This window comes from Nematolebias whitei, chromosome 21, assembly GCF_014905685.2.
Source record: "Nematolebias whitei isolate Nwh7 chromosome 21, NemWhi1, whole genome shotgun sequence".
In the NCBI taxonomy this organism is placed as follows: Eukaryota; Metazoa; Chordata; class Actinopteri; order Cyprinodontiformes; family Rivulidae; genus Nematolebias; species Nematolebias whitei.
The window spans coordinates 11,762,032-11,787,672 of NC_056518.1; the positions used below are offsets into that span (position 1 = coordinate 11,762,032).

The 25,641-nt window shown below is 41.8% G+C and overlaps 2 protein-coding genes and 1 pseudogene across 2 annotated transcripts; 1 reads left to right on the forward strand and 2 right to left on the reverse strand.

The window, feature by feature from the left end:
* Positions 1–2,581: 2,581 nt before the first annotated feature.
* Positions 2,582–7,119, forward strand: odf3l2a (outer dense fiber of sperm tails 3-like 2a). The gene is made up of 5 exons (XM_037695454.1): positions 2,582–2,630; positions 2,904–3,014; positions 3,198–3,320; positions 4,976–5,117; positions 6,774–7,119. Exons 1-5 carry the CDS (start codon positions 2,582–2,584, stop codon positions 7,117–7,119), a joined length of 771 nt encoding a protein of 256 aa, XP_037551382.1.
* A 279-nt stretch (positions 7,120–7,398) lies between these two features.
* Positions 7,399–13,089, reverse strand: ebi3 (Epstein-Barr virus induced 3). Its single transcript, XM_037695453.1, has 6 exons — positions 12,987–13,089; positions 11,754–11,868; positions 11,574–11,673; positions 10,524–10,641; positions 10,284–10,447; positions 7,399–7,598 (listed from the first exon to the last, which is right to left on the reverse strand). Exons 1-6 carry the CDS (start codon positions 13,087–13,089, stop codon positions 7,443–7,445), a joined length of 756 nt encoding a protein of 251 aa, XP_037551381.1. The 3' UTR covers positions 7,399–7,442.
* Positions 13,090–13,514: 425 nt separating this feature from the next.
* Positions 13,515–24,457, reverse strand: LOC119427807 (annotated as a pseudogene).
* Between the last annotated feature and the right edge of the window lie 1,184 nt (positions 24,458–25,641).

Genomic DNA, 25,641 nt, shown 5'->3' on the forward strand with positions numbered 1-25,641 from the left:
GCTGTCACAACTAAAAGTCAGAGCGTAAGAAATATTGATCCAAGAGCAAAGGAAGACTCTGATGATCACAGATGTCAAATTTTACATTTTCCAAGGTTTTATGTAGGACACTTGAATTATGACAAGTCAAGATAACATTCACTTCCTGTTTTAAAGTTAATATTTTACGTTAAAATAGGACTGAACTTTGTATTCTAGTGAGATGTGAGTGGAAACTTTAAACCGTGTAGCAGTGAGAGACATACTGGGTGAAAGAAGACAGAAATCCCTACGTTTCGATGTATAGTTAATGCATTAAATGTTACGGCGTGTGTCGTCCAAAGTCGGAGCGCACTATTTCAGATCAAGACGCACATGTGGATGTATAATTTTCCTGTTTTAGTTCAAAGATATGTAATGAACTACAGGTTGTAAGGAAGCTTTAATGCGTTTATTAATATAAATTAGTTAAGTCGGGTCCTCTGGACAGATAAAAAAAAAATTAAATTGAATTCAATAGTTGAAGCATTTCGTCTTTTATCCAAAAGACTTCTTCAGTCTGAGGAGCTGCAACAAACTCAGTCTTATAAATATCACCTTCTCATAGTGGATCAACCAGTTTGTTGGTGACATCCAGAACTAGTTGTTCACATGATAAAGGAGGACCATCAGCCTAACGATGTTAATGCCCTGATGGCCGCTTGCTATTCACAGAGGGCTGAGTGATACTAACAATAACAGCTTTATAAGAAGGTGACAAGTGGACATGGAGGCCTCCGCCCCATTCATTGATGCACAGTTTCTCTTCACAAAGATGGCCTCCTTCAATCTTCTCCCCAACTGTTCCCCTCTCACAATGCTGCTATTGCTAGTATCACTCAGCCCTCTGTGAATAGCAAGTGGCCATCAGGGCATTAACATCGTTGGGCTGATGGTCCTCCTTGATCATGTGAACAGCTAGTTCTGGATGTCACCAACAAACCGGTTGATCCACTATGAGAAGATGCTATTTATAAGACTGAGTTTGTTGCAGCTCCTCAGACTGAAGAAGTCTTTTGGATAAAGGACGAAATGTTTCAACATGTTTTTTTTTTAATCTGTCCAGAAGACCTGACATAACTTCGTTGGATTTTACTACCTGGATTACTGAGAATGCAACAGGATGCTACGGTGGACCTGAGGTGTAAATGAACAACATTTGAAAAAAACAAACAAAAAAACAGAATTACATTAAAAAAAAATATATATATATATAAACAAAACAAAACACAACAACATTTGAAAAAACAGAATTAAATTATGCAAAAATGGAAGTGGCCGGAATCACATTGAAAAAAACGGAATTACATTAATTCTGTTTTTTTCAATGTGATTCCGGCCACTTCCACTTCGGCCTAATGTAATTCTGTTTTTTCAAATGTTGTTGTTCATTTACACCTCAGGGCCACCGTAGGATGTTTTTATCAATGCTTAAATAATAACGCACAAAATTCTCAGAAATTAATTTGTGGTGATAAACACATTTTTGCAAAGATTAGGGCCCAGAGATTATGGCACCTTGTGACAGTGGAAATGGCGTTGGAGTTATTTCATTGAGAAAATGCAAAAAAATCAAATCACTGTACAGAAAAAAAAAGTACTGCAGGACAATAAGAAGGAGACTGCTGGATGTAAACACTTTTAATTAGAATTAAACAAATCTAATAGTCATGCAAAGAAGTCATACTTTGTGTAATAATATGCAGATAATGTATTTAGAGAGATTTGTTTTCTGTCATGTTTACAACTCAAGAAATTAGAGAGAAGCCGTGTATTCATCTTTTGTTTAATTTTTGTTCCAGTTGAGGAGAAATATGTTTCCCCAGAACCTTTAATACGCCTGACAGACTCCAATAATATACTTTGAACAGGAACTTTTATAAGAATTAATGAAATAAACCGCCCGGCAGGTTGACAGAGGAAGATTTCTCTGTAAAAACAAGTTACTGCAGCTCAGAAAGGCAGATAAACTGCACAGGAGGAGACAAAGGAAAGGAGCTGCAGTATTTAAATATTAACTACACAGTATCTAAGTGGTACTGATACAACTGAAGGCTAGTTTATTGCTCATCGGTCCATGATGTTCATTACAGAAATTTTCAGCTTGTCCAATATCGGAATGAAATCCGTTTTTTAAATACGGTGTCATAAATTACTACTGCATGCAAATTTTAGAGGTTTTCTACAAGCTCTGCAAAAATGCACATTTATCGCTGTCACGCTTGATTTACCGGAGAGCTTTAATGAGCGTGTTCACTGCATCATTAACCGGGAACTTTGTTTATTCTTATAAACCTTGACTGAAATAAAACCCTGATTCTCCTCCCTTTGGTTTTGATTTTTTTTTTTTTGTGCCAACCATTCGTCATGAGAGAAACCTTGGATAGAAAGACAGCTGAGGTGTTTCAGGCCTTGTGGTTAAGATAGGATTTCTTCACCGTTCGGTCATGAATAATTCAGCTCGGGAGGCTATACGGCTCACCTGGAGAGTCACACAAGACACGGATGTCTTAACGGAGAGTAGACAAAGAGGGAGAGCGGAGGACGAGGAGGCAGGAGGAGCATGGAGGAGGTGGTGAGGAAACGACCAATAATCTCTGCAAAAGAAAGAGGTCAGTTGAAGAATTCTGTCTGATGTGTCTGTGCATCCACATGGATCGTGTTAAAGCTTCGGGGCTTTGCCATGAAATCTCTCACAGCATCACAAAGTCGTTGCTCCACACTTGTTTGAGATTTCGACTTTGTTTAGAATCCATTCCCAAACAACAGAGGAAGAGCTTAAAATGCGTAACCGTAGAAAATAAGTTAAAGAGGTCCATGTGGAAATGATCAGAGACCAAGCGGGCTGAGCCACGAATCTGTTGCATCATTCTCATCCCTGTCAGGTCCTGGTCCTGGGCGCTACGCTCTGCCCCCTACAGTCGGGTACATCAACCATGACTTCACCAAACCCAGCAGTCCTGCGTATACTTTCCACAGCCGCATGAGCAGCGCCAGTAAGTTTCCAATTAGGAACTTTTAGGAAATCTGTTAATTTACCTTTTGTTGGTGTGGCCCAGTTTGGTAAAACATCTCGGACTCACGTTGGAGTGCCTTACAGAGCTTCAGTTAAATATTGTACAACTCTAGTAGTGTGTAAGCAAAATGAATGACCATACTGTGAATCCTGTTATGTGTAGTGGTCTCTGTGGACTCCAGCCCAGGTCCGAGATACTACATTGGTGACAAGGTTACACGTTTTGGCCGCAACGAGTCACCGGCTTATTCCATCTCCGGCAGAGGACGACGTATTGTGAATAAAGGTAATTCCAAAGATCTGCTCCCTCTGACCTGGGATCTCAAGGTGTTCCCTGGCCAGCAGGGGTAGAAAAATCATCTTCTCTCAGATTTGTACCGCTTGCAGCCGGTCGAAGCAGATGGCCGCTTGACCTGAGCCTGGTTCTGCTAAAGGTTTCTTCCTCATGAGGGAGTTTTTCCTTTCCACTGTCGCCTTCGTGCTTGCTCAAGATGAGAGTTCTGTGATGGAATTAAACTCAAAGCCGTCTGCTCCTCAGATAAATAGTGTTAAATTATTATTTTTATGAAAGTTTCCATTCAGTGCCCTGAGACGACTTCTGTTGACTTGGCACTAAATAAATAAACTGAACTGAACTGATCTTACTTTTTCGGTCATGTTCCAATACTCATGGCCAAAGGGGAAGGTTGGAATGTAGACCAGGACCAGGACCAGGAAATCGAGAGCTTCACTGTTTATTTATCTTAACCGATTGAAGCAGTCCACTCATTGGAGCAGACAAAGCCCCAGTCGGTCTACCCATCTCACGCTCCATCCTACCAGCACCCACAAACGAGATGCTTGAACTTCTGCTTGAGGCAGAAAGGGAGCATTCCATTTTTTTTCAGGTCAAGAACCATGGCTTCAAACTTAAAGGAGCTGACGCTCATCCCTGACTTCATACCTGGTGGTGAACCTCTGCAGGGCTCACTTTTGGTCACAGCATCAACAGAACCTCATCATCTGCAAAAAGTAAAAATGAGACCCTGAGGTTTCCCAGCCAGACACAATCCTCTCTATGAGTACACCTTAAGATCCTGTCCGTGAACCAGTGACAAGAGGTAGCCCAGGCACAGTTCAACCCACAGTGGAAGCAACACTGATCTGAGAACATGTACACCGTTCTTGCTTTGGTTACACAGAGACTGAATAGCACATACAATGACTTCTACACCCTATATTCCCTCAATAACCTCCATAAACTGTCTTCAGTCACAATCATAAGTCCTTAATGGGCCCAAAGCACGTGCTGACAGAACATTTAACAACTCTAGTGTAAAGATCAGGTCCATGACCCAGATAAAAACCCACACTGCTCCTCATGAATCTGAGGCTAGTTGACTGGTAGGAGCCTCCTTTTCAAACGTGACCCGCTGATAGTTGAACACACACACACACACACACACACACTCCAACTCCATGTAAAAAAACTAATATGGGACAAGCCGATTATCATCATGATAAGTTAGAAAAAAGCTGTTATCCACATAAATAGAAAAATATGGTCTTTTCACATACACATCAAACTGTTGAAAAAGTAAGAGGTTTTTTTTCTACCATAGGGTGTTTTTATTATCAGTGGCTGAGTGCTTAGAGCAGTCGTCCTCCAATGCAAGAGTTGGGGGTTCAAATCCACCAGCAGTCACATGTTGAAGTGTCCCTGGGCAAGACACTGAACCCCTCGATGCCTCCAATGTGTGTCCCATCAGTGTACGAATGTGATAAAGCTCTGATTAGTCTCTTTAGAATGGTTTGTTCAATTAGTTTTGTAGAGATCTAGTAGAGTGCTGTTTGAATGGGTAAAAGAGGACACAGATTGTAATGTAAAGCGCTTTGAGTGTCTTGATAAGATAGAAAGGTGCTATATAAGTTCAGTCCATTTACAAAAATTTCTGTTTCCAGATGAGCCGTTTCAGACTCCTGGACCGGGGGCTTACAGCCCAGAGAGGGTCCCACCGGTCAACGCTCACAGCAGACCTCCAATCTACACAATAGGAAATCGAACGAGATACCGCTCTGCCGACCCTGTTCCAGCCCCCAACAGGTGAGAGCAGGAAGGATACATGATCCACCTGCTTATTAATCTGTTTTCTTTGGCCATGACCTAAAATATATTAGTGAACAAATAGCCTACATAATCCAGATTAGGTTTTAGAAAATCAGAATGTAACAATCCTTTATGGTTATGTTTATCACTCGTAGCATTTGAGTTGTGCTACATTTAACTAGAAGGCTGATTTAGTTTGAATCTTTGCCAAACTTCTTCTCAAGCCTAAATGTAACCACAGATGGGGATCCGGTTGCGAACACAATCTCAGGTTATACAAGCAAGAGCCCTCCGTCAGTCTGCTCCAACAAAAAATACAGTTTTCTGTTTTTAACACAGGAAAAGTTGGGCTTTGATCAGTTCCATGGTTTTGATGAACACCAGTAACCTTAAAAGGTGTAATGTTTCTGTCTTTTTCCTCACTCGCTCTTGTGCAAGGCATACACATTTTCTTCCCTCTCCTGTCCTTCTCCTGCTTTATTGCTCTCTGTCTGTGTATCGGAGCTCCTATTTACACATCTTCCGAAACGAAAAACTACTCTCATGGATCTGGTCAGCTGGACTTTCAACGCAATCGATAAAATCTTTTCAACAAAGCGACAGGGTCCTGGAGAGCCCTCATGCCCCGCTAAGACTCATGCTGCAGGATACATCATGGATCCATGGGGAGTTTGGGAGCTGATGTGCCTTTCCGTATTGTCTCAGGAGGATGCTGAAGATGTTTATAGAATTGGAATCATGATAACAGGGTTTCTGCTTTTTGGCATTGGCGGATGACTACTGTATGTTATCAGCTATTGAAGAAGATGGCGGCAGCAGTTTTGACCATGGCAAAACTGCAGAATCTGTGTGAAGGTTTGGTTTGTGCTTAGAGTACTCAAAATCAGCTGATTTACGAGCTAAACCATAAGATGGAGGCGATTTGTTAGAATCGTAGGTCACCTGCGACTTCTGGGACTCGCCAGCATGTTGGGGACGACCTTGGAGGGAGCTAATAAGGGTGGACCAGTGGAATGCCCACAAATCTTGCCATTCTGGATCGAAAGTACCAGCAGAACTCAAGGCTGACAAGAAAAAAAAACTGTCTGCCTGAAAAAAAAATCAACAGTTGTGGTTTATCTGAATCTGACTCCCCTGGTTAACCTTGAAGCAGGCCAACTTATCAAATTTCTACTGGGATATGTGTAAACTAAGGAAAAGCTCTGTCTATTGCACACCCCCCTCCAAACTTATGCAAAGGTTTATCAGAGCTGTACCGGTTGACGCCAACATCTTATCAGGACTATGGCATATCTGGAAGTGCTTCATGGCCAAATCTCACCATCTTGCCGTCAAATGCATATGTAATGTGTCTATAGATGTGCTTGCTGGTAGTATTTTGAAGTCTTAAATTGTGTCCTGATAAGGACAAGATGTGAAAAGATCTTTTTTGTAATACCAGTATCCTATCCTCGTGGCCTTTATCTCTTTTCTTTCTAAAAAGTATTCTGAAAAAGAATAAGGGGCCACGCTCTCAGGAGCAATGTGCACTCCACCCATCTTTCAGACGACTATACAAACATAATCTCACTGTATATTGGTACAATGATAATAAAACTTATTCTGATTCTGAAAACCTTAAAAGGTGTAATGTTTCTGTCTTTATTCTACCAGCTACACCCTTCCTCATCTGCTGGGCTCTCAGGTTCCACACAAACCATCCAGCGCCAGTTACAGTTTCTCGAGCCGAAGGATCGTCGGAGCTCCCGCTGAAGATCTCGCCAGGACACCTGGACCGGGACAGTATAGAAGCACCAACCCAGACATCTACAGACAGCGCCAGCCGTCCTTCAGCATGCAAAGCCGAACTAAAAAACCCAATTATTCCTTTGCAGTTCCTGGTCCTGGAGCGTACAGCCCGGAGCGGACCTACAGCCACCTTCACAAGCCCTCGTCCTTCTCCATGGGCATCAGACATTCAGAGTTCGTTACTCCACTTATGGTGAACATGACTGACTGACAGCGCAAAGGAAATACTTACATTTTTAACTTGTGATTCAGTTTCGTTCACACAATAATACTAAAATAAACTTGTATAGATTAGTATGTCATCAATCATACACCAGCAGTTTTTAAAAAGTAGAAATACAGCAAGTTTTATTAGAAATGACAATTCATTGTATACAAATAATATCCATGAATTTCTTAATAAATAAAAAATAACATCGAGAACTCAGACTTGCATTGTACATGCTGTTAAGAATATTTATAAATATATATGCATTTCTCTCCAGGTCAGCTTTACTTAAAATGTGCAGATAAAAAAATGAAATGCAACATAAATTAGAGTTTGGTTTTAGGTAGAGTGATTTTTACAGGTGAGCTCCAGTCACTGCACCACCCCAGACCCAGCATTTCTTCAGCACACACCTGGAACTGGTAGGTCCTCCCTGGGATCAGCCCCTTCAGTACAACCCTGGTGTTCTCAAACGGACCCAGCTGAGAGAAAAAAATACAAAACATTAATAATAATTAACCAAAGAAAAGCAAATGGTTTGAGGATTTCACCTTCCAGACATTAAGTTCTTTACACGTTCTTCTTGGATGGAATCAGTTGTAGATGTACACCCAGTGATTACTTTCTGAGAGTTTCATTAAATTACATTTTAACTAGTGGTTCACGAGATATGAGCTGACACTGCACTGTTCTGGAAATTAAAAAAGACCTAACCCAAATTCATATTAAGGTGTTAACATCCTTCTCCAGTTTTGTAAGGACTCGTAATGACTTCATACTCTAACTGTAAATATTTCCAAAAAAAAAAAAAGATTAAAGGCAAAAACAACTGGCCCACATCAAATCTACCATCAACATCAGTGAGGACCTTCACCAGTACGCATATGGTGAGAATCGATCAACAGAGGTGGTCATCTCCTCTGTGGTCCACACTGCTCTCACCCACCTGGAGCAGAAGGACTCCGACGTCCGTATGCTCTTTGTGGACTTCACGTCTGCCATCAACATCATGATCCCCCAAACCCTGATGGACAAACTACTCACACTAGGACTAAGCCCCTCCATTTGCAACTGGGTCCTTGACTTCTTAACAAACAGACCACAGTCTGTAGGATCCACAACTTCTCTCCCTCCACCATAACCCTCAGCCCTGGCTATCCCCAGGGCTGTGTGCTAAGACCCCTCCTGTTCACTCTGCTCACATATGATTGTGCAGCTACCCATCCAGGCTGTCACATTGTAAAGTTTGCAGATGATACAGCGGTGGTGGGATGCATCACAAACAATGATGAGTCCAGCTACAGGCAGGAGGTGGAACACCTGGAGAGCTGGTGCAAAGAGAATAACCTTCACATCAATGTGAAGAAGATGGAGATGGTTGTGGATTTCAGAAGGGGCAAACACACCTATACCCCCATGAACATAAGAGGATCTGCAGTGGAAGGGGTCTCCATTTATAAGTACTTGGGTGTGCACCTGAGTAGTAACCTCACCTGGGGTAACAACACTACCAGTCTAATCAAGAAAGCTCATCAGTGGTTTTGTAAGCTGGTGTTGTACACTGCTGTGTCCGTTTGAAACTATCCATCTAGCTTTCCTATGATTTAAGTTGGCTATAGTCACCCGCCTCAGCTCTGTGATCACTTTGACTCTGAAGAAAAGAACAAGGAAACTGTAGCACAATAAAAACTCAAGATTTATCTGTGATCTTTACTTTGCTTTTTGCTGAGAGGCTCTTAAAGTTGTTCCATATGGCTGAAAGCTGCACACAACTTTTTATTTTTAATAACCAGTGGCACCTCCAGACATTTTTAATGGGGTGGCTATGTGAGGATGGCACACCAAAACCAAAAGCCAGAGCGACATTTCAGGAGATTTGTTGTTATTTATTAGTTATTTGTCAAATACAGCAACACAGTTAAGGACACAGCTGATTTACAGGTCTACTTTAGATTTTTAGTTTTTTTTTAATTTACTGTCTATGTTAATGCAAAAAGCACAGTCACTACTCAACTTATTGAAGCTTGTCCTCTCCTAAAATAAAAAAAAAAAAAAAAAAAAAAAAAAAAATATATATTTTTTTTTTTAAAAAAAAAAATGAAAATATTGCTTATAAAAGAATATAATGCATGTAACTTCCCGAGACCCTGCATCCTAATGTTTAGGACATTGGTTTAAAACTGGACATTAGAGATTTTAGGGATTTTAGGTTTGATTTTTAAATAAACTATATATTTATATTTTAACTCTTAATTTAAAAAAAATAAAACATCTGTTTTTATGTTTGAGGTAAAACTACTAAAACTAAATATATAGGGAAATAAAAAACGCACACTAAGCAAAATCTTGGGACTAAAGAGGACAGAAACGCTAGCCAAAGAGGGGCTAGTTGGGGACACCCCCTTTTTTTTAGGGGTAGCCATTGCCCTCGTTGACACCCCTTTAGTGGTGCCCCTGTCACTAATATGTACTATATTTGACAATACCGTCTGTTTAGTTAGTGGATCAAATATTTGTACCAGATTCTGTCGGGTTGTGTTTCTCTCAGCTGTCTGTAGGAGTCGCCACAGCCAGAGAACAAATGTACAAGTTTATGGGTGACAAAATTACCAGTTTGACCAACATGGTTTTAATTTGATTAATTCTCATTATAAAATAATTTGAGTCAAAAACTCTGGCATGAAAGGTGGCGAGCGATATGCATTCCTTCAAGCAATTCTAGACCTTTAAATAATATTTGACTCAATTAACTGCTGATTTTTATGATTTTAAAGCTTTAAATTGAATATGATGATCATATTAACGCTACTAATGTTAAATGATTATTAGTAATCCTGTCAAACAAAACAAAGTCTGCTAAAGTGTAACTTTTTTTCATGCGGAAATTACAAGTATTGAAGAAAGTTTCAACATATAATCCCCTTAAAGTAGTAAAAAAAAAAAAAAAAAGTGTTTTAAATAAATAAATAAATGTTTAGTTTCCTCAAAATGACGCAGAATTCCTGTAAACGGTTTCAACCTGACAACCAAGTGCAACAATTGTTTTTGTAAACGTTACTGAACGGAGCGGTTGTGACCCAAACGGAGGGGATTTCTGAAAGACTTGAGGTCATTTTACGTTCCACATTTGAAACGTGCACTGGTTCTGTTGTTGCAACACGTTTTACCTTGACAGACTTTGGGATGCCGCTGTTCTCCCACTGGTGCAGGACCTGGTACTTCAGGGGGAAGATGTCCAGACTGGTCCAGGTGGGAGGAGGAGACCACTGCACCACCAGGTGTTTGACATTATGAGGGGAAACTTGGACATGAACCGGAGGATCTGGTTTCACTGCAGACAGATTTTATTGATAGTCGTTGGCATTAAAAGTTGGGACAGCTATTTTGTTAGAGTGTAGAGTTCTCACCGATGTCCTCCAGCATGAAGCTCGTTAGATGAGAGCTGCTTCCGGCAGAATGAACTGCTGTGATGTTGATGATGTAGTCAGTGAGGAGCTTCAGGTTGGGCAGGTGACAGTGCCACAGCTGGACCAAAGAAAGATTTACAACTTAGGTAATTCGGTTTATACAGATTTATTACACACAGCAGAAACGTGCGTCTGTCTGTGTTCGTGTGCTTGTCTGTTAGCAAAATATCTCATGAACCGCTGCACAAATTTGAATGAAACTTGCAGCAAGTAATCACTGGATGTGCATCTACAACTGATTAACTTTTAGACACAACACAATTCAAGATGGCTGCCACGGCCAAGTGACATTAAGCAACACTGAAAAGGTGATAACTCAGTCGTTTTAGACACGTTGACCCAACATTTGGCACAGTGGTAGCCAGGCTTAATCTAAACATACATTTTGAGTGATAACAGTGTCTCCAAGTTCTTTGTTTGAAATTTTGCCGTTAATAATTTGATGTCAACTCTGTCCGTCTGTTGGCAAACTATCTCATGAACCACTGGATGGATTTTCATGAAGCTTTCAGAAAACATTCAGTGGATGTACTTCTACAACTGTTCAACTTGTGGAGCCAACCTTGTTCAAGATGGCTACCACAGACAACTACACTTAAAAAAACACAAAAATATTATAACTGAGTCAGTTTTGCATATAATGAGCTAAGATTTGGTGTGGTTGTAGCTGAGAGTCATTTATAACAACATCCTGAGTGCTGCACAGTTTGCAAGATCTTTGCTTAAAAATTTAAGCTTTAAATGTTGGTGTCCAACATACTGTGTGTTTGTTAGCAAAATATCTCACAAACCACAGGACAGATTTTAATGGAACGTTCAGAAAATAATCAGTGAGTAAATATATACAACTGGTGAACTTTTAGAGTCAATCCAATTCAAAATGTCCACCACAGCTGATCAGGCAGCACAAAAAGAGCTAAAACACAGTCAACGTTACAGCATGAATGGATCTACGAGTCGGTCACAATCCATAATTCAAATCTTCTGTACCTGTTTGGAGGCTGATGATGGGACTGAGGTCAGAGCTGAGGATGAAGATCCAGGTGGGATGAGATGGCAGTGCTTGGTGTTTGTGTGTGGGTGCCTCTCACTGTCCAACAGAAACACACACACAGGTAATGGAGTGTTTGACTTAAAGGGGTCGCATCAACACAAAGAGCACAGGTCTACCTGTAGGTGGCGAGATAATGAGTTGGAGGGGAGTGGGAGGGTTGAGGCCAGGAGCAAAGCGTCATGTTGGGATAGCTGGAGCACCAGCAATGCACCTTGGGAGTGGAGGGTGGATCTGAAAACAGAAATGACGCTGTTGTTACTCAACAAGCTTAACATGAAACACAAGTTATAGCTTAGCTCAGGTTATTTCAAGAGGGATTCCTTCATAAATATCTTACCTGTTGTAGATAGCTCTCTAAGTCTCTAAACTGAGGTTGATCAAAGTTTAGTTCTGAAAAGACTGACAAGCTAACAGCACTGCAGCCGAAATTACATCTTCAAAAAAAGCTAACAGCTAGTCCAAGCAGGCAAAAACAACACAGGACTTTTAAAAAAAGGTTGTAGCATTTCATGTGAAAGCTATTTTATAAACGTTCACACTGCTAGCATTTTAGCAGTACACAGTAAGTCAGCAGAGATATTATGATAGTCCTGCAGGAAGTGCCCCAGACTGCACAAGAAGTGCTACAGCTAGCTGCCGCTATTTGCTCTAACAAATGGCAACACTCTATGGAAATAGTCATTTGTGAAATTTAAAACAATTAATAAATGGTGTTTGAATAAAATATGTTTTGGGGATTAGAGTTGTTTTAAAAAAAAAAACAGTTTGGTTTCAGCTGAAGTCAGACTAGCTGTTAGCTGCTGTCTGCTCAAATTTAAGCTAATTCTCTGAAGTGAGGCATTTTTAAAGAACTATCCATAACAGGTAAGATATTTTTTGTTTATAACTGTTTTATGAAACCCCACTTAAATGTTCTGAACTATCACTTTAATCATCCAGTTACTACTTATTAATTTTTTTCCAACACATATATGATTAAAACTGTATAAAAAGTCAGTTATAATTGAAAAGCTTTATTTATTTTTTGTGTCTACATACTAAAGATTACTGGTCCCCAAAGTGAGGGTCGAGACCCCCACAGTGGGTCAGGAAACACCCTCTGAGGCTTCCAAGTGTCTGACACTAGTACTTTATGGGTCTGAAACTGAAGTTTGAGAAAAACACACACAAAACAACAACAAAGAGAAAACACAATGATGTAATAAAATTCATTTGAAGGTCTAAAATGGAAAATTTGGACGTCTTGTGTCTTTGTTGGGACTCCTCTCCAGATTTCTGGGACATCTATCTGCAACAATCACGACCCTAAAACCAAGTCCTAACCCACCACGGCTGGTCTCAGTACTCACCTCCTGACGTGGCCGTAGCTCTCAGCAGGTCCAAGGCTTGACCTCCCAGAACCGAAACGAGGAGCGCCACAGTCACACACACCCTGTCCAACATCAGAGCCATGCGGCCTTCACACCAGGATTTTATTTAAATATAATAACGATCTTGTTGTGACACGGTTCAGAGCTCCTGCTGCTGCTGTCCTCGGTGTGTCTGAGCCGCAGCTCCGCAGCGTTTTAACCCCCTGAGCTCAGAATGAAACAGGAACAGAAAAAAGTTCTTCGCTCCTGCTTCTTCGATTTGTCAAGTTTCTTTACGTCATTAACGGTGATGTCATTGCGTTGTCCCATTTTTAATTCACAATGTAGGTTTGGCTGTTTTTGAAATATAGGTACATACAGGGTAAAAGAAATCCACGAGTGACAACAGTTTAAAGAAAAACAGAAAAAGCCCCAGATTGTGCACCCGGGTACTCTCCTCCATCAGTTTGATGCTCTGTCATCCAGGGCTGAGGCAGTTTGAACATATTTACATAAAAAGTGAACATGCAGGTGAACTTTACTCTAATGTTCAGACTTGTTCCTTCCCACAGTCTTTCAGACGTGTTTGAAGTGGTCTTTGTGAGGCCATGACAGCTTCTTAGGGCTCCACACAGGGAGGGAGGGGCTGATGTTCCAGGCCACCACTGGAGCCCCGTCCTTGTGAATCCCAGCTCCAGAGGTCCTCAAGGAGGTGAAGGCCTTACTGATCCAGTTGTTCTTGGCATCCTGGAGGTCGTTGGCCAGAACTCCCTTCTGGTGCTCGAGGTCCTGGAAAACAAGACAAATCTGTTTAACTCTAATAGTTTTTTGCTTTTTGATTTTATGTGTCATAAACATAAACATCTTATGCAATAACAGCCTTTTAAAAAGATGCTTAAATAAAGATTGTTCAAAACTGTTAATAAAACTTGCATTACCACTATTCCACAACATTTTATGTAATGATTTCTTAACTTTCAAACCACGAGCTGGGGAAGATTCTTACTACTACCACCAAATTTCACTTCACCACTTGCTCTTGCCGAGATCGGATGCTTCTCCCATCCCTTCCCTCTCCGCTTTGCTTTGCTGCTCTGTCTGTCTGTGAAACTGCTTCTGAACCTCTCTCTACAAATATTCCGAACCATAATTATGGACTTTTTGATCAGTTGGTCCCTCAACTCAATTTACAACATTTCTTCAAAGAGAAGACAGGCTTTAGGTGAGCTGATTTGCCCTGTTGGCATGCACACAGCTGGATAGCTTATCGACTTGAGGACTTGATAATGTGTCTATCTCTGTTGCCATTTGTGGATTTTAAGGACGCATATTTAATTGGATTTACGATAACTGGTTCCTGCTTTTTGGTTTCAGCTGGTTGCTGGTTTTATCTACAATCAAGGAAGTCGTCGACAGCAAATTTGGACCCGGTCAGGTTGCTTGCCTTTATGATGGCTTGGTTCGTGCCTCGAGTACCCAGACTCAAATGCTTTGGGCAGAATGAATCAGATCTCAGGGATTTTACTCAGTCACGCTCCATCGGTGTAGCCATGAAATTTGGACATTTCGGAATTGAGTGGACCAACACAGACTCAAGGTAGATGTCATTAAGTTCTGCCTGTCCCCAAAATAACTGTGTGTTTATCTGAATTTGGCTCCCTTGTCTGGCCTTGAAGGTCATCTTATCTGAATTCGCTTGAAGGACATGTAATCAGACGCTCACCACACCCTCCCTGAAGAATTTCCAACTGATAACCAGATGAAACCAGCTGAATAAACTTTGTGTCTCGTAATAAACTCTCGTCGTCCCCCCCCCCCCCCCTGCAGAATGTCTATGTCACTATGTGCTTGTTTGTGCGAGGTGTTTTTTAATATCAGAGTTGTTTCTTCTCAGGCAGGAAGCAAAAGTCTGACAGGAATTTTTTCGCTTCCAACTCCTACATGTGTCCAGTTTCTCTACTTTTTGTCCGTCTAAACAGGTCTCACTTGTAAATGAGTCTTCAAGACTCAATGTGACTTATCTGTCTAAATAAAGATTGAATGAAAAAAAATTATAGCTCAATATCTGTAGATTTAAACGAGTTAAAGTCATCTTGGGGTTTGCTAAGGTTGACTAGCAGTAGCTAGTCTTGAATCAGGTGGACTCCAAAAGTTAATCAGTTGTTTTATGCAAGTTTTGCTGCTCATTGATAATAATAAGTAAAAGATCAAAACAACAAGTTTTTGTGAAAGGCCACATTCACATTCTGTCACGTTGCAGCTCCGTTTGTATTGTTTTCTAAACTTGCCTTCATCTCTGCCTCTTAATGAGAATGCTTCTGTTATCTGACAGCAGCGGTCCATGACGGACCCTTCAGACCGACTGGATTACCCGTTAGTAAAAGAAGAAGTCACAACAACTACAGCTAAAATTAACTTTTCTGCAATTTAGCCTCGTTTCCTGGAATCCAATATTGTGAGAGATGTGGTAAATTAAGCAACTACACTTCCTCAATCCAGTTTCTCATTTTTGTGCGGCAAGTACAATATTTCCATTCTTCTTCTTCTTCTTTTTCTTTCGGCTTTTCCCTCTTCAGGGGTCACCACAGTGAGTCATCCTCCTCCGTCTCACTCTGTCCTCACTCCAACTACCTCCATGTCCTCTCTAACTGCATCCATATTTCTCCTCTTTGTCTTTGTCCTGGCAGCTGCATTTCGAACATTCTTCTACCAATATACCCACTGTCCCTCCTCTGGACATGTACAAGCCACTGTCCCTCCTCTGGACATGTCAAAACCACTGCCCCTCCTCTGGACATGTACAAACCACTGTCCCTCCTCTGGACATGTCCAAACCACTGTCCCTCCTCTGGACATGTACAAACCACTGTCCCTCCTCTGGACATGTCAAAACCACTGCCCCTCCTCTGGACATGTCAAAACCACTGTCCTTCCTCTGGACATGTCCAAACCATCTCAATCTGGTCTCTCTAACTTTATCTCCCAGTTGTTCAACCTGTGCTGTACCTCTGATGATCTCATTTCTAATCTTATCCACCCTTGTCACTCAAGAAGAACCTCAACATTTTCATTTCTGAACTTCCAGTTCTGTCTCCTGTCTTTTTGTCCTTGTCTCTGTCTCCAGACCATACAACATAGCTGGTCTCACCAATGTCTTGTAAACTTTTCCTTTGACCTTTGCTGACACCCTTTTGTCACAAATCACTCCAGAAACTTTTCTCCATCCACTCCATCCTGCCTGGACTCTCTTCTTCACCTCTTTACCAAACTCCCCATTTTCCAGTGGACCCCAAGTCCTTGAAGTACCCCTTTTAAGCTCTACCTGATTAAATTTATTTACAATTCTTAGGACTGCAACATAATTTTAACATGATTCTCAACACATCCATGATCACACTGTAAAAAAAAACCCGGAGCATAAAATCTGTTAGACCTGAAAGAAACTGCCTGACTGTGACAAAACAGTTTTCTTTGAACGTGACTCAGGTGTTTGGTGACTGTGTGTCCATCTGATGGGCTGGTGTTACCTGGATCTTGCAATTGGCCTCCACCATTAGCAGCTTGGTCTGAGCCAGTTCCTGTTCCAGTTCCCTGATCTGGGCCTTCAGGGACTCCTTCTCCTGGTCCTCCCTTGTCCCTTCTTTCTGTGGAGGAGCTCCCTTGGCCTCCTCCCGGCCTTGTTCAGTCTCCTCTGCACCTTCAGTCTGCTCAGCGTTTTTAGAGGCATCATCTGCAGAGGCTGATTCTGTAACGTGGCCACAGCTGGGACAAGTCTTCATAGAGTTCTGGGAGGTGAAAAGTGATCACAAGAAGCAGAAAATTAAAGAGATTACTCTTTTTGCTCCTCATGTTGCATCTTGTTACTGTTTTTCTTTTACAATTTATACTTTTGTTGGATGTAACTGGGATCCCGAGTACACAATTTCATTCCACCACGTGCACCATATGTGGTGTGTACGACAAATAAAGAACCTTGAATCCTTGAATGTTGGCTTGTTGTTGGTGATGCAATAGACCTCACACATGAAAGATGACAAAGGGTTTTAAAAATGTTACCTTGAGTGCATCATCCAACCCGTTCCTGTGAGCAGCCTGCTGCCTCTCCAGACGTAGAGTGAGCTGAGAGCAGATATGAAGGAGACAACATCAGATCTGAACATCATTTAGCACCCCCCCCCCCCCCCACCACCACCACCACCACCACCACCACCTTCACCAATCAGGCCTGTGTTACACACAGATCTGTTTCAGTTCTGTCAGTGGCATCAACTACCTGTTTGTAGTCTGCAATGATACCAGAAGACTTCTTGATCTCCTGCTCAGTTCTCTCCAGCTCTCTTCGAAACACTTCCTTCAACTAGAAAAAGCATTAATGGAAGGAATGCATATCACCCGCCGCCTTTCATGACAGGGTTTATACTGAGACCAATTAATGATGAGAACGTTTCAGCTGCTTGAGTCTAAGCTTGTAAATAACGTTAGAACCAGTTCCATGACAGATGTGTTCGCTCTCAGCTTCCACACAAGTTCAGCTCAGCGTCTGTAAAATTGGCTGAGCTATTGCCCTTTATGTTTTTTTTGCTAAAGTTGATTAGCTGTGGAGGCCATCTTGGACTAGGTTGACTCCAGAACGCAGTCACTCGTAGATGCAAACACAACGTTTAGTTCTGAGAGTTTCATTCAAATCTGGGGTCATTTAGCTAACCTGACGACAAACATGCATTATCACACAGATTAAAACATTTACCATGCTAGCTTCTTCCTCTTTCCCTCTCTTCTCCTCTTCTGTAGCTTGCAGTTGCAGTTTGGTCTTTAGAAGCTCTTTGGTTAGTTCATCCACTCTGTCTTCTGCCTGAAAAACACAATGATTTACTTGTGAATTTCTTCTGGTCAGCCCTGGTCTCTTTCTGCTTGAGCTAGACCTTCAAAAATACTTGCACAATGGTCAATGGTAAGTGGACTGTACTTATATAGCACCTTTCTATCTTATCAAGACACTCAAAGCTCTTTACAACAATCTGTGCCTCATTTACCCATTCATACAGCACGCTACTAGATCTCTACAAAGCTAATAAAGCAAATCATTCTAAAGAGTCAATAAAGAGCTGATGCAACCAAAACAGACTCTTTTTATCAGGGTCTTCCACCATGATGGTTGTGAGAAGCTGCTTAATGAGTACAAGCAGCTGACAGTCTCCAAGGAAGACGCTAAGCTAACGCTGGGCTGATTCTTCAAACAGTGACTTTTTGCCTTCTCAGCTGGAAGTTTTCTAAAGAGGAGGTCACTGTCCATTGGTTTATTTTGGTTTCCTGAAATCTGTCCCTTTGTTATGTTGCTATAGACTGCTAGAGGACAAACTGACCTCATTTCTTCACTACTCTACTGTCTTGACTTACTGTTTGTTATGTGCCAGGCACTTTGGCCTTATTGTTTTGTCCCTTTGGTCATGTCTTGGGTTCTGGGTTTGCTAATCAGCCTTTAACTGTTTTGGGCTGTGGCTTTAAGAGTCTGGTTTCAGGGAGCATTTGTCCACTTCCCCTTTCCCTCTCTTGGCTCTTTTTGGCTCACTCTGTTTTTTTAATTCATTTTTATAGTCCTCCCTGAGACACGTAGTTTTTTTTTTGTTTTTACCATTTTCTTGGTCATCCTGGAGCTGTGGCCTGCTGTCGATGGCCCTAGCCACCTCAGGTAATTTTTATTAGCTTTTTGTGTTTTTTGTAGTACTTTTTGACCTGGTGGGACCTATAGTCCTGTTTCTGCTTTTCTTTTGTAATAGGGGTTTTTGTAGGTTTTTTCCCCATTTTAATCTGGTACCCAGTACTTCGATGGCCCTGTATAGGTTGGCCCACTGTGGTACCTGTTTTGTTCTGTATGGATAGCTCACCAGGTCCATCTTTAATTTGGTACTTTGAGTTTTTGTTTCTTGGGTGGACATGGGAACTGGGGGTTCCTGGGCTGTTTGTCTCTTATTTTTAGGAAGCAGCAGTTTTTTAAATAATAAATTTAATGTGTGAACCCATATTTGTGTCTCGTGTCCTTCTTTTAATACGGTATGTTCGTGGTGGACGTAACACTTACTCTGCTCCACTTGTTTTGTATTTGTTGTTATTTCTGTCCTTTAACGTGTTTTTTGTTTTTCTTCCTATAGGGGGCACATCTGGACCTGCCATTCTGTATCTGTCTCTCCTTCCTGTCCTCTCAAACACAGCTGGTCGAAGCTTGTCCTGAGCCTGGTTCTGCTGGAGGCTTCATCTTGTTAAAAGGGAGTTTTTCCTTTCCACTGTCTCCCTTGTGCTTGCTCAGGATGGAAGATTGTGACAAAGTGAAGATTCAACGAGTCTGCTGGAATCCTTAGATAGAGAAATTTACTAATTGGCTTTTCTATGTATGTGCGTGTTTTTGTGAAGTGCCCTGAGAAGACTTCTGTTGTGGTGCTATATATATATATATATATATATATATATATATATATATATATATATATATACATAAACTGAACTGAATTATTGTTTACAATATTGTTCATTTTTCAGCTTTTAATGCCCATGATGTACACTAAACATGATTAACATTATTAGTTTAATTAATTTTAATGAAAACATTTGTTCACAGTGTGAACATTTGACATAAAAATAACCTGTAATTTGTAATTAGAGGTTGCATTATTTATTAATACTTGTATCTTAATTGGCAAGTACTGAAATTTAAGACCAAAAACATGCATGTTAGTCTGCCTTCAGGTCCAGGCCTCCCTTGCAAAAGAGATCTGTGATCTCAATGGGATTTGCCCGGTTAAATAAAGGTAAAAAAAAAAAGAATATGGTATTCTGCAGCCCCAACAAACCTCCTTTGTAGCCAAATCATATTAAAGTTGGCTTTTTGCAGGGCAGTTTGTAAATGTACCTTGTCCAGAGCACTCCTCAGGGCAACCTTGCTGCTGATCAGTCTGTGGGCCAGACTGTCATTTTCCTGCTCCAGGCGAAGACTGGCCTGCTGGAGCCGATGATTTTCCTTCTGCAAAGCACAGAAAAACCATCAGGGACCAGTAGCTGATGAATGGAAACACAATTTGAGACAAACAAGAGCAACCTCTGACCAGGTACTTGTCCAAGGGGTCTTCTTTACTATCCATTATCTGGAGCTGGCTTTCCCGACGTTTAGCTTTCTTTGTGGGGACCTGAGGAAACAAAGCTGATCTCAGATTACAGTAACGTGGAAAAGCTGTCATTTCTGACTGAGCTCAGGAAAACCATCGTCCCCCAACAGATTTACAGGTTCACAGATAAGCTTGAGAAATCAAGAACACGCCTCAGAAAGACATCCAAATAGGCATAAATCAAAGATAAGATAATGCTGAGTACATGGGGACGTGGTAATCTACAATACATTTGGGAATTTATAGGAGTGGAGCTTTTATGAAAGCAAGAAACGGATTGTCATATCTTAAATATCTAAACCGAACAAGCAGGATGCATTTCGCTTTATCTCAGATCAAAAATGTGTCTTGCGGAGGAATATGTTTTGTGTTCGGCTCATGCTTGTCATTGCCTGTCAGTAATGGCTCCCGCAAAGAGCGTAGAAAAATCTTTTAAACAGAAGTGCGCAGAACGAGGAGCTTTTTTTGTTTTTTTTTCTGTTCAGTCAAATCCAAAACAGCAGTTTAGAAACCTCACTTTTCAAGTTGTGCAGCACTTTCAAGCCAAGTGAGGCAACAAAGCAAAACTAATAGTGCTAAACAGAAAAAACTGGATTTTGTTGTTTGAGTTCTGCTAAATGTTGTTTTAAAGGCTAAACAACATTTTTTTCTTCGTTCGGCTGCTCCCTTCCTCAGGGGTTCCCACAGCGAACTAACTCTGGATGATGCAATCACACAGGGCCAGCCCAAGCCTCCATGGGGCCTCTATTTCTGCTAATAATGTGATTTACTGCAATCAACAGATGATCAGATCAATCACGCACCTAACATACACTCACTGCAACTCTGACAGCCCTGTTTACATTATCATATAAGTATATTTCATCTAGTGCAGGGTGTCAAACTCATTTTCATTTTGAGCCACATCAAACTCATGAACGTCCTCAAAAGGCCGGATATGGCAGAATGTATTGATAAAACTACTAACACTGGTTAATATAACTTTCTGTGCATTCAATTACAACTTCTAAAAATTACATACTTTATGTTTGAGTCATTTGGTGTTAAAAAGATAAAAACTGATTTGATTTGACTGATAAATGTTATCTTGAAGTTCTGTTTCTATGATCCTCTAGGCTGGTGGGCTGGATTTGGCCCATGAGCCTCGAGTTTGACACGTTATCTAGTGGTACTATAAGTAACAAAAAAAAAAAAAAAAACACCAGTGTGCAATGTTTTTTACAGCAAAAGTGTCATCTGGTTTATTATCTTTGGTTCCAAAGAACTGCAACAGTAATGTTCAAAATAATTTGTAGTGCAAGATCATCAACAAACAGATAAAATAATTTAGACGCATAAAAATAAATTGTGCAAAAACAGACAACATAAAATAAAATAGAGTAGAGTGTGTTCCAACTACAGGGGGATCACGCTCTTAAGCCTCCCTGGTAAGGTCTATTCGGGGGTTGTGGAGAGGAGGGTCCGTCGGATAGTCGAACCTCAGATTCAGGAGGAGCAGTGTGGTTTTTATCCTGGCCGTGGACCACTGGACCAGCTCTACACTCTCAGCAGGGTCCTGGAGGGTGCCTGGGAGTTTGCCCAACCAGTCTACATGTGCTTTGAGGACTTGAAGAAAGTGTTCGACCGCGTCCCTCGGGGAACCCTGTGGGGGGTACTCTGGGAGTATGGGGTACCGGGCCATTTGATACGGGCTGTTAGGTCCCTGTATGACCGGTGTCAGAGCCTGGTCCGCATTGCCGGCAGTAAGTCGAGCTTGTTCCCGGTGAGAGTTGGACGCCGCCAAGGTTGCCCTTTGTCACTGATTCTGTTCATAACTTTTATGTACAGAATTTATAGGCGCAGCCGAGGTGTTGAGAGGATCCGTTTTGGTGGACTTAGGATTGCTTCTCTGCTTTTTGCAGATGATGTGGTCCTGTTGGCTTCATCAGATCATGATCTACAGCTTTCGCTGGAGCGGTTCACAGCCGAGTGCGACGCGGCCGGGTTGAGGATCAGTTCCTCCAAATCCGAGGCCATGGTCTTGAGCCGGAAAAGGGTAGAGTGCCCTCTCTGGGTCAGGGAGGAGGTCCTGCCCCAAGTGGAGGAGTTCAAGTATCTTGGGGTCTTGTTCACGAATGAGGGAAAAATGGTGTGCGAGATCGATAGGCGGATAGGTGCAGCTTCTGCAGTGAAGCAGGTGCTGTACAGGTCTGTCGTGGTGAAGAGAGAACTGAGTCAAAAGATGAAGCTCTCAATTTACCAATCGATCTACGTTCCTACCCTCATTTATGGTCATGAGCTTTGGGTTGTTACCGAAAGAACGAGATCTCGGATACAAGCGGCTGAAATGAGTTTTCTCCGCAGGGTGTCTGGGCTCTCCCTTAGAGACAGGGTGAGAAGCTCGATCATCCGGGAGGGACTCAGAGTAGAGTCGCTGCTTCTCCACGTCGAGAGGAGCCAGATGAGGTGGCTCGGGCATCTGATTAGAATGCCTCCTGGACGCCTCCCTGGTGAGGTGTTCCGGGCACGTCCCACCGGGAGGAGGCCCAGAGGAAGACCCAGGACACGCTGGAGGGACTATGCTTCTCGGCTGGTCTGGGAATGCCTCGGGATTCCCCCGGAGGAGCTGGACCAAGTGGGGAGAGGGAAGTCTGGGCCTCCCTACTTAGGCTGCTACCCCCGCGACCCAACCCTGGATAAGCCAAAGAAAATGGATGGATGGATAAAATAAAATAAAAAATAAAATATCCATGAAACGGGGCAGCACGGTGGCGCAACTGGTAGAGCTGCTGCCTCTCAGCGAGCAGGTCCCTGGTTCAAACCCCGGTCCAGGGGCCTTTCTGGGTGGAGTTTGCATGTTCTCTCCGTGCATGCGTGGGTTTTCTCCGGGTACTCTGGTTTTCTCCCACAGACCAAAAACATGCACGTTAGGCTGATTGGTAACTCTAAAATTGTCCCTAGGTGTGAGTGAGAGAGTGAATGGTTGTTTGTCTCGTTTGTCTCCATGTGGCCCTGTGATGGACTTGCGACCCGTCCAGGGTGTCCCCCGCCCCTCGCACAGTGATTGCTGGACATGGGCACCAGCGACCCCCGTGACCCAAAAATGGAATAAATGGGTAAAGATAATGGATGGATGGATGGATATCCAGGAAACACTTAAATAACACAAATGAACAATTACTTGAAACCACATACAATGGTTTAAAAAATAAATTTAAACTTGAATAATTAGTTTTTAAAACTATGTAAATGTATGCAACAATTTGCAAAAGCTGAACTTAAAATATTAAATAGAATCATATACTTTGTAGAAATCATTACTAAAAAAAAAATAAAAAATTCAATTCCACGTAGGGGGCACCCTAGTGGCCCCGGGGCCCAAAGCAGCTGCTTAGTTTGCTTATGCCTTGGGCCGGCCCTGCAACCACAGACCACTGAGCTACCACAGCCCTCTGTGTGCAGCAGAGAGCTGACATCTAGTGCACCCGGGGGAGACAGCAATATATTAAAGGCATCACAGTCCCTGGCACTTTTTATGACAGTTTAAAACTACGATCAACTTATATTGAGAGATAAGTTGCCTCTGTTGGGCAACTTGACGTTTCAATGCTGTTCGGTCACACATAAAAATAATGTCATGTGGCGGTCATGTAACATCACAAGACGTCACACAGTTGTGAAGGACTCTCAGCTACTACCACCTCAACATTCAACTAAATACCTTTAAAACAGATTTAGTTATAAAAAGCTTTATTTTGGCTAATGTCAGTTAGCAGTGACATGCATCTTAATTTGAAATAATGTTAACCCTCCTGCTGCCCTGGGGTCAAAATGACCTCAGTTTGAAAACAGGTCTTGTGGGTCTTTTTGACCAAAGGGCAGCAGGAGGGGTAACGGTTAATGTGTTGCACATGCACATCTAATTATTGCTTTCTACAAGTTTAATTAAAATCTGTGCAGTGATTTGTGTGATATTTTACTAACAGCTAAAGTTAACTCCAAAAAGCAGCTAAACACAATCTGTCACCTCAGATACCACCACAACACACTGTAGGTCAAATTTAGTTCCAGTAGTAGTTCATGAAATATTTTGGGAACAGATGCGCACACACAAGTAAAATCATTATTGCCCATCTGTTGCAGGAAGGTTTTAAAAAAAAAACCCACATGGTTTTAAAAAAAATAATGTAATTTTGTGCTGAATGAATCCGGCACGAGTCTCACCCTGAACATGGGTCCAGTGTCGGCCACCAGACAAGCAAGGATCTCCTCCTCGCTCAGCTGCTCGATCACCCGGGCATCGTTGGACGTCACCATGGACACCTCCTCCATCATCTTGCCCAGATTAACAGCTGCAGGGCTGCTTCCTCTCTCAGACACCAAACAGCCGGAGCATAGAGCCTCTAAGAGAGTCCAGCTACAGATCACCGTTAAAACTGCTCGGAGATATGAAGTCAGTTCAGAAAGATCCAGTCTTTCCTCACAAAGAAGAAATGTTAGTCCAGCAGAGAATAAACAGGAAACCTCAGGATAATATCCAAATAATCCAGAAGAAAATAAACTGTTTGTAGTCTAAAGGTGAGCAACAGACATAAAGCTCACACAAGTGGAGGTATGTGTGTGTTTACAGGTGCTTTGGGATTTACCAGGTTCAACAAAGTTGACATGCAACCTGAGGGAAGGTGGAAGAAACTCTGAACACACCCACAGGTGCACTTAACATTCTGTATCTCCTCACCCGTCTGCTTCCACACAGAAAAACCTGTTTCCAAACTCCCGTAATCCTGAATTGATCACCTGCTTGGCTCTAATTTATGAGGCGACAAAGAGTACACGTGAGCTTTTCTTCCTTCATGCAGTTGACAAAGTTGTTGTTCACTGTGACTCAGATGTTCTGTGAACCTGTCAGACATGTTAACTAAACACTGCCAGTGCGTGTAGAGATGTGGTATCTGTGATATGTCACTCAGGGTGTTGGTGCAGAGACTCCATTATTGTCACAGGCAACAAGCAACCTGACAGGAAAACAAACCAGTCCAGCAGGTAAAGTGATGAATACCAAAAAAAACAAAAAAGGAGAATAACAGGAAGGTTTCCGCACCTTCACACACTTTTCCTGCAGTCACTTCAACGTGATGATGCAGATTCTTTTAATTTCTTCCTGATATGTGATTTTCCTGTCTTTGTCAGAAGACTGGTCTGTTTTGTGTCTTATCCCACATTTTACTTACTTCTTTAAGCTTTAGTGAGTTGTTGTTTCAGTCTCCTATCGCAGAGAGAAAAGGGGAAATTGAAAATACCTGCCTTCCATCTGTGCATGCATGCGAGTGTGATAACATGAAAATTGGTGAGCTATTAACTTCCATTTTGGTATGCGGGTGCATATAGGTGTAAGAAAGATGTGGCAACCCAAATTAAAAAAATTGCATTGCCACATCAATATGCAAGATGACCATCACCTACCCACCTACCTATCTATCTTTATATACATACATTATACATGATATATATATATATAT

What these genes read in the sequence shown, in the direction of transcription:
- ebi3 (XM_037695453.1), bottom strand. Translation starts at nt 13,089, where the DNA reads ATGGCTCTGATGTTGGACAGGGTGTGTGTGACTGTGGCGCTCCTCGTT. An exon ending in AGCTACGGCCACGTCAGGAG is followed by an intron (nt 11,869 to 12,986) that starts GTGAGTACTGAG and finishes TTCTGTTTTCAG; the next exon opens with ATCCACCCTCCACTCCCAAG. An exon ending in CTTCATGCTGGAGGACATCG is followed by an intron (nt 10,448 to 10,523) that starts GTGAGAACTCTA and finishes ATCTGTCTGCAG; the next exon opens with TGAAACCAGATCCTCCGGTT.
- odf3l2a (XM_037695454.1), top strand. Translation starts at nt 2,582, where the DNA reads ATGGAGGAGGTGGTGAGGAAACGACCAATAATCTCTGCAAAAGAAAGA. An exon ending in AATCTCTGCAAAAGAAAGAG is followed by an intron (nt 2,631 to 2,903) that starts GTCAGTTGAAGA and finishes CATCCCTGTCAG; the next exon opens with GTCCTGGTCCTGGGCGCTAC. An exon ending in CAGCCGCATGAGCAGCGCCA is followed by an intron (nt 3,015 to 3,197) that starts GTAAGTTTCCAA and finishes TGTTATGTGTAG; the next exon opens with TGGTCTCTGTGGACTCCAGC.